The following is an 8,828-nucleotide window of genomic DNA, read 5'->3' as shown; positions in this document are numbered from 1 at the left end:
CGATTTGTCACTATAACTGAATGTAATTGTGCAGACACTCTGTTACTGGTACTTGTTCTCGGTAAACAGTAACTGCTAAGTCAGATGCTAGTTTTCTGAATACTGTACTGAGTAGGCTGAAGTTGCTGAACTGTTGGTGCAGAAATATCTGAGTGAACGCAGCGCGTCGTGTTTTGAGCCTGTCGGCGGAAAAATATCCATGTCCACCAATGCAGAGCTGGAAGCAATGTGGTCCGTTGGTTGACAGAATTCCCTACTGGCTATGCACAATACCGGCGGTCGTATACGACACACTGAAGGAAGGGATGTGGAAGCAGGAAGATGTCCAGAATTGGGAACACCATCTGCAGGCTGCTGCCCAGAACTGAGAGACGCCAGGCGATTAGTTGTACCTGTGTGGTTGCGGCCTCTCGCTGTGTCTGTTGTGAACCACTTTCTTTGTACACAACAACAATACGTCTTGGAAACAAAATAAACAGTAAAAAGTCAAGAAGATAATAAAACACAAAATCAACTACCATAACATGAGTGAGTGTAGCTAGAATAGATTAATTACCGATTTCAGAAGATGATACCGTCCCGACTACCAGGTACAGTGACAAAACTTTCTTCCCGAGAATCCTTGGCGTAGAAGGTCCTTCCTGAGCCGGTCCTCCCGTTCCTTTGACGGCAAGTGAGAAATCTGCCACTGAAATACACAGTGAAATGTTTTCACATTCAGTTTCTTGACGTCCGGTGTGAATCAAACGAAAGTAAAATACAAATTTTAATTGCGGTAACGTTCTATTGATCACTGCAGCTAAAAGTGCAGCCACAGTCTAATACATACAGCCACGATACTCTCTGGTGCGGAAATTGTTACCGTTTGACAGTTGGAGCGACACTAGCGCTCCAACGGTCAGAAAGCATACAGTCGCATGCGTCGTAAGAATAATGTTTGTTTTTAATTATTTTCTACTTCGTTAAGGAAATGGTTGTTATATTTTTGCGTCCACGCGTTAGTAAGTTACCAATAGCCATGAATTATCGTGAAATGCAAGTAAAAATTACCGAATCACACCCATTCAATGACATAAGCTACAACTTATTTGTGAAGAAATACTGTCGAATATGTATATATTTGCGTTTGACGATTTACTGTCACGCCTGTGTAGTTTTCCCTTACGCTACAGTTGTGGTGGCTTATTTGGTGCATTAAATAATGTAGTTATTACATTGCACATAGGTTTCTTACATTCCATTTTCACTGATTTATCTGAAAGGGTAGCGAAAAATACTCTTCTTTCTTGGTTAGAAATGCGACGTCTTTCTGCAAAAGGTCAGGTCTTGTAGTGTATACTAGCAATTTTTTGTTATTAAACGAGAAAAACATTATCCAGCAAATGTCTGTGCGTTACAAGAGAATCAAAACAGTCTATGGCGTAAACAGTTTCCTACCTCCCTGCATCCTTAGAAAACCAAATTAAAACAAATGTGGTGTCTTTTTTGTTGTCGATTTTTAAGGCTTTACATACACTCCCTACTCTAAAAACTACTTTAAAAACAAAATATAAAAGCTATTATTCCGCAATCATCCTATATCGTGTTCAGTAGGGTTGCTTGCTGGCCGCTTGGAACGCTGCTATCGCTGTGGGTAACAAAAACGAGATGGAGTGTTGCGACTTTTAAGTTAGACTGTGGTGCACCTGTCTTTACGAGCAGCGGGTGGAGGATCTTTGGTGCTGTCAGCGATGTAGCGTTTGGAGATTGACAATTGCAGTCTCCAGTAGTACTGGGGAGGTTGTGACAGTAATGGAAAGTGGTCGTAAGGCAATACATATTTTGTGATGATGAAACAGAGAGCAATATTTATGTATTAGCAGTGTTGTTCATAACTGTTAACCATGTCTACTGGAACAAATTTGGTTGTTCCAGTAGTACTTTGGGGTAAACACCCCCCTACACACTGCATTTCGTGTGTTATGTTGTCTAGAGATCAAAAAACATTGATCACCGGCTGCTATGACGGACAGATTTGCTTGTGGCAAATGAATCCTGATACTCTAAAGGTAATGTCGCAGTGAACAATTGCAAGCACGATCTAAGCGTACAACAATGAAGGCTGTTATGTCTCTGTATTAATAAATTTTAGTGGATTTTTTTGTTTCCATTCTATTACGAAGGCATGGCATAAGATATAAATGAGAGTGGAATACGTTACTTTATATATATATACACTACTGGGAAAAGTAAGGACAAATTGATCGTGGACAGGTCACAAAATGTGGCTTTTCGAAAAGATTTTAGGAAATACATACATTACTAAATATAGCTTGGATGCTTCACCGTGTGTTGTTGTTTTATTTATAAAAAAAAAAGTGTGGTGTCAAAGTCGGACGACATATACATAACGGCTAGTGAGCAGTTAGGCATAATATAGCATATAAGATTTTGACAGCCTTTCTAGGGCTACATAATCAGTATTGATAGTGTAGCAGAGAAACATAGTTACATATTGACTGCTGCAGCAAGATGGAAACCTTTGTGATGGCGTTAAATATCTTATTTCAAATGGCTTTTTTGTATCGCCAATTACTGTTGCTAGAAACCCCTGCCTAGGTGAAGTTGATAACAAAACTAATAATTGATTTGATGAAGACTGAGTTTTGTTTGAATCATACATTGATATTTTATTTCAGATGTTTCCCAGATGCCTTCTTGTTGGCCATACTGCCCCTGTCTTGTGCCTTGCAAAAGCAAGTGTTGTACTAGATAACAATTACATAGTTAGTTCTTCAGAAAGTGGGTAAGTTTGTTGAATGAGAGTATGTTATGGAATGTTATCGGCTATTATTTCTAGCAATCACAGCCTCTTTTACATTTAATATCAACTGTGTACAAATTTGCTTCAAGTGTTTGTTTTTTTGTGTGTTCAGTTAAATTCTAGCTTCTTATTTTTGAACGTTACTGTTGATAGGCAACTGACATTTTTCTTCTAGATTCTTTATTTACTATTAAAAAATTTACTTCTTGCAGAGAGATGTGCTGCTGGGATCTAGTTGATGGAAAATGCAGGGAGGTGGTTAAGCTAGCACATGTGCACACAACCATTCAGGTAGGTTGTCATAAACTGCATTACATTACAGTAGTTATTTTTCCCTAGATCCCATGTTGAGTGGTCCCAGGGATGTGGAAAGAAGTCAAGACATTTAATTCCTGAACAGTCAAATGACATTACTGTATGACAATGCTGATTATAATTATAGCTAAAACTAAAACAATAATGGAGTAGGAATTGCCTATCAAAGTTATTTAATTCAGTGTTACACTCCACCATATTGTGTGTGACATTTAATGTGCTCTGGTAGGTTGTTGAAAATGTGTACCCATCTCTCTCACTGTTGTGCTATTGTTAATCCCTTAAAGTCCTGGTAGCTTAACACACAAACCAGAAAACCTCTTAAATATATTTGTTACATTAAAGTTTTCATAATGTTTCATCAAGTCTTCGTATCACGTAATAGACTGACAAAAAGTCATGGTTCATAGTGGCATTAAATTATGAAATGCCAAGGAATGTAGGAAATTTTATTGCCTGCAATGCTGAAATAGGTCAGTTTCCTTGGGGCGGTGGGGCGCACAGTCCATGTTAAATATAGGGTCATTCCATGTCAGTTCAACCAGGGGCTCCAGCTCGCAGTCTCAGATTTGACTAAAATTCAGTACACTAATTCTACCATGTGTGGAACACTCGTGTACAAAGTATTAGTTTCCCCTGCCAATTAGTTCCAGAATTATGACTCTTGAGAGAAGGTACCGTGACCCGGAAATTGCAACCTGCATCTGCCAATCTATCTTCAGACCCAACTTCAGGTCTTAATAACTTTGGAACTCTTCCACACAGTCCAGTGAATTTTTTACAACCCAGTAACATCCATTTAGAGTACACACTCCATGAATCAAAATACCAAAAACCTATTTCTGAGGGGAAAATAAAAAAATCCAAAATGTGATTTAAAAAATGTAATACGTTAAAAGGTACATATTGTAGGTGCCCTCTATGCCAAATATAATTCACTCAAAAAGGGTATAATTTTTTTGTTGTAAGCTTAATGTGGCCTAAACACATACAGAACTCATCATGCCCATATCAGTCACAAAAACTGAGTTACATGCACACGGAAATACAAAAATTTGAAAAATTACCTGAAAAAATGGATTTTCGAAGTGTGGTAGCACAAAAGGGACATGTGATATCCAAGCCAAATTTCACACACTGCATAAGTAGACCATAATGATATATATCTCAAAATTTCAGGATGTTGTTGCAAGACATTCGTGTACAATGGAAGTTTACAGATGTATTTGGTGATGTGGCCATTGTTCCACAACACAATTTTGTAAAAACATATCATAAACTGTTCTGCCTCCTCTTATCCTCTCCCACAACTGTTTAATCATTAAGCAACAACATACAGACAGATTAACACAACCTATCATTAATGTTTACTGCACCTTAACTGCTAAAAACCAGTCGATTGTGCTTCGAACTGAAGTTCTCCCACACTTTAGCTACTGCACTCTGTACATTGAGTGGCAAATTGTACTGTCTTCCTGACACTGTGGTAGGAACTGGAACTGTCATAAGAATATGTTCAAAAGGAATCCAACACCTGTCTGCCAAATGTGGCCAATGAAATGATCTTGCTGGTGCCATGAGGTTCACAAATACATCACATTCTGCTTCACAGCACTCTGCAACGCATCCTAAGTACCATTTGTCATCGTAAATAGCAATATCATAACAACCTGGTTGTATGTTGCTGCTTTTGCTTCTGAATCCTGAGTCACACACTGTGAAGACACATGTTGTGCCCGAACCTATAGTTATAACCGGACAGTCTGTTCATCTGCACATTGTCAGAGTCCACTGGAGAGAAGTGATGACGGCTCCTTGTGCCTGCAACAGTTTTAACAGCAACTCTTCGCCTGATTTCACCTCACCTTTCAAAACATAGAATCATTGTATCATCATCATAATCATTTAAGACTGATTATCCCTTTCAGCGTTCAGTCTGGAGCATAGCCCCCTTATAAAATTCCTCCATGATCCCTTATTCACTGCTAACATTGATGCCTCTTTTAATGTTAAACCTATTACTTCAAAATCATTCTTAACCGAATCCAGGTACCTTCTCCTTGGTCTGCCCCGACTCCTCCTACCCTCTACTGCTGAACCCATGAGTCTCTTGGGTAACCTTGCTTCTCCCATGCGTGTAACATGACCCCACCATCTAAGCCTGTTCGCCCTGACTGCTACATCTATAGAGTTCATTCCCAGTTTTTCTTTGATTTCCTCATTGTGGACACCCTCCTGCCATTGTTCCCATCTACTAGTACCTGCAATCATCCTAGCTACTTTCATATCCGTAATCTCAACCTTGTTGATAAGGTAACCTTAATCCACCCAGCTTTCTCTCCCATACAACAAAGTTGGTCGAAAGATTGAATGGTGCACAGATAACTTAGTCTTGGTACTGACTTCTTGCAGAAGAGAGAAGATCGTAGCTGAGCGCTCACTGCATTAGCTTTGCTACACCTCGCTTCCAGTTCTTTCACTATGTTGCCATCCTGTGAGAATATGCATCCTAAGTACTTGACACTGTCCATCTGTTCTAACTTTGTTCCTCCTATTTGGCACTTAATCCGTTTATATTTCTTTCCCACTGACATTACTTTTTATTTTGGAGATGCTAATCTTCATACCGTAGTCCTTACATTTATGATCTAGCTCTGAAATATTACTTTGCAAACTTTCAATCGAATCTGCCATCACAACTAAGTCTTCCGCATATGCAAGACTGTTTATTTTGTGTTCACATATCTTAATCTCACCCAGCCAGTCTATTGTTTTCAACATAAGATCCATAAATAATATGAACAACGGTGGAGATAGGTTGCAGCCTTGTCTTACTCCTGAAACTACTTTGAACCATGAACTCAATTTACCGTCAACTGTAACTGCTGCCTGACTATCCATGTAAAGACCTTTACTTGCTTGCAAAAGTTTGCCTCCTATTCCATAATCTTGTAGAACAGACAATAACTTCCTCCTAGGAACCCGGTCATAAGCCTTTTCTAGATCTATAAAGCATAGATACAATTCCCTGTTCCACTCATAACACTTCTCCATTTTTTGCCGTAAGCTAAAGACCTGGTCCTGACAACCGCTAAGAGGCCTAAACCCACACTGATTTTCATCCAATTGGTCCTCAACTAATACTCGCACTTTCCTTTCAATAATACCTGAGAAGATTTTACCCACAATGCTGATTAAAGAGATGCCTCTGTAGTTGTTACAATCTTCTTCTGTTTCCATGTTTAAAGATTGGTGTGATTACTGCTTTTGTCCAGTCTGATGGAACCTGTCCCCAACTCCCAGGCCATTTCAATTATCCTGTGTAGCCATTTAAGACCTGACATTCCACTGTATTTGATGAGTTCCGACTTAATTTCATCCACCCCAGCTGCTTTATTGCACTGCAATCCGTTGACCATTTTCTCCACTTCCTCAAATGTGATCCTACTTCCATCATCATTCCTATCCCATTCTACCTCAGAAATCTGAAACATTACTGATCGTATTTTCACCTACATTGAGCAACTCTTCAAAATATTCCCTCCATCTGCCCAAGGCATCCACAGGATTCACTAGCAGTTTTCCTGACCTGTCCAAAATACTTGTCATTTCCTTCTTACCTCCCTTTCGAAGACTGCTAATTACACTCCAGAATGGTTTTCCAGCAGCTTGACCCAAAGTCTCCAACCTGTTTCCAAAGTCTTCCCAAGATTTCTTCTTGGATGTTGCAATTATCTGTTTGGCTTTTTTTCTTTCTTCAACATAACTTACTCTGTCTGCCTGAGTTCTAGTATGTAGCCATTTTTGATATGCCTTCTTTTTCCTTTTACAGGCTGCCTTGAGTGTGTCATTCCACCAAGCTGTTTGCTTCATCCTACCTTTAAAGACTACTGTTCAAAGACATTCTTTAGCCACTTCTAGTACTGTGTCCCTATACCTTGTCCATTCCTTTTCCAATGACTGTAATTGACTACATTCAACTAACTGGTACCTTTCTGAGATCACTGTTATGTACTTGTGCCTACTTTTCCTTATTCTTAAGTTTCTCCACTCTCATCCTCCTACATATGGACCTGACCTCCTGCACTTTCGGCCTCACAATCCCTATTTCACTGCAGATTAAATAATGATCAGTGTCATCAAAGAATCCCCTGAATACACGTGTGTCCCTCACAGCCTTCCTGAATTTCTGATCTGTTATTATATAGTCAATGACAGATCTGGTTCCTCTGCCGTCCCAAGTATACCGGTGAATGTTCTTATGTTTAAAAAAGGAGTTTGTGATTACTAAGCCCATACTGGCACAGAAATCAGAGTTATTTCCCGTTCCTGTTGGCCTCCATATCCTCTCCAAATTTGCCCATAACCTTTTCATACCCTTCTGTTTGATTTCCAATCCTGGCATTAAAATCACCCATGAGCAGAACACTGTCCTTGTCCTTTACTCTAACAACTACATCACTGAGTGCCTCATAAATACTATCCATCTTATCTTGATCTGTCCCTTCACAATGCGAATATACTGACACAATCCTAATTTTCTTGCTAGACACTGTCAAATCTATCCACATCAGTCGTTTGTTTACATACCTTGTTGCAACTATGCTGGGTTCCATTTCTTTCCTGATGTAAAGCCCTACACCCCATTGTGCTAGTCCTGCTTTGACTCCTGACAGGTAGACCTTGTATTCTCCCACTTCCTCTTCTTTCTCACCCCTTACCCGAATGTCATTAACAGCTAAAACAACCAGCCCCATCTTACTTGCAGCCTCTGTCAGCTCTACCTTCTTCCCAGAGTAGCCCCCATTGATGTTAATAGCTCCCCATCTCATTACCATTTGTTTGCCAAGTCGTATTTTAGGAGTCCCTGGTTTGTCAATTAGAGGTGGGACTCTGTCACCTCCAAAGGTCCAAGGTATTTTGCTCTGATTGTTGCCAGCATCATATTTAAAGCACCAGGGAAGTGGGTTGCTAGCTTTACTTGCCCCGGGTCCCATTGAGTTTTACTCCTAACAGTTGCGGGACTAACCGGTGGATTTGGTAGTCATTGCCGTATGAGCTCAAAGGTGACCACGACTCAGAATATGTCAGAGATGCCCAGCCTTATTCCAAAGTAACTAGTATCCCGACTGTTGGGACCACTTACTTGGCCACTCATATGTTGCTCGCGGTTCATGAACTAGGACATGACTACAGGAACCCACACCATGTATGGCAGAGATATTTTTCTGTGCCCAGGTAAATAATTGAAGAGGTGTTAGAATGTGACCTTATGTAGGGTGCTGCAGACTAGCTCGTGATGCCACGCGCTTAATGGTAGCACCAATACCACCACATACATTTTTACCATGACTTGTTGTGAAGAAATTCCATTCTGAGTGAATCTGAAAATCATGGTAATGCATGCATAAATTTTTGAGATTTTTACAGTTTTTGTACTGACTGGCTGCCCCATCACTGAAGTATTTCGCAAAATGTATGTGAGGCATCTTGTTTTTCACATATGCCATGACAGTGCGATTGTGGGCATGAACTGCAATGGCATCATGAATTAAAGACACTAAAAACGCACAGGTTCATGACATACACGTCATATGAGTCACCTTTATAGTAAATCGCAAATGGCTGGAGAGTTGCGTGACTGTTCTCCCAATGATATCCTTGGATGGCATCTTGAACTATAAACGCATAATTTTCAGAAAAGTTTAGT

General features: G+C 39.9%; 1 protein-coding gene across 4 annotated transcripts in view; it reads left to right on the top strand.

Moving 5' to 3' along the window:
* Nucleotides 1–1,734: 1,734 nt before the first annotated feature.
* Nucleotides 1,735–8,828, top strand: part of LOC126249024 (WD repeat-containing protein 7) — a 363,427-nt gene continuing 356,333 nt past the window's right edge. For all 4 annotated transcript variants that reach the window (XM_049950629.1, XM_049950627.1, XM_049950628.1 and 1 more), the window contains exons 1-3: nucleotides 1,735–2,048; nucleotides 2,679–2,785; nucleotides 3,016–3,094. In XM_049950629.1, the coding sequence (XP_049806586.1) occupies nucleotides 1,884–2,048; nucleotides 2,679–2,785; nucleotides 3,016–3,094 (351 nt within the window). In that variant the 5' untranslated portion in view covers nucleotides 1,735–1,883. The remainder of the gene's footprint in view (nucleotides 2,049–2,678; nucleotides 2,786–3,015; nucleotides 3,095–8,828) is intronic.

Source organism: Schistocerca nitens, chromosome 3 (genome assembly GCF_023898315.1).
Source record: "Schistocerca nitens isolate TAMUIC-IGC-003100 chromosome 3, iqSchNite1.1, whole genome shotgun sequence".
Classification (NCBI taxonomy): Eukaryota; Metazoa; Arthropoda; class Insecta; order Orthoptera; family Acrididae; genus Schistocerca; species Schistocerca nitens.
This window is presented reverse-complemented; position numbering and strand designations above follow the sequence as displayed.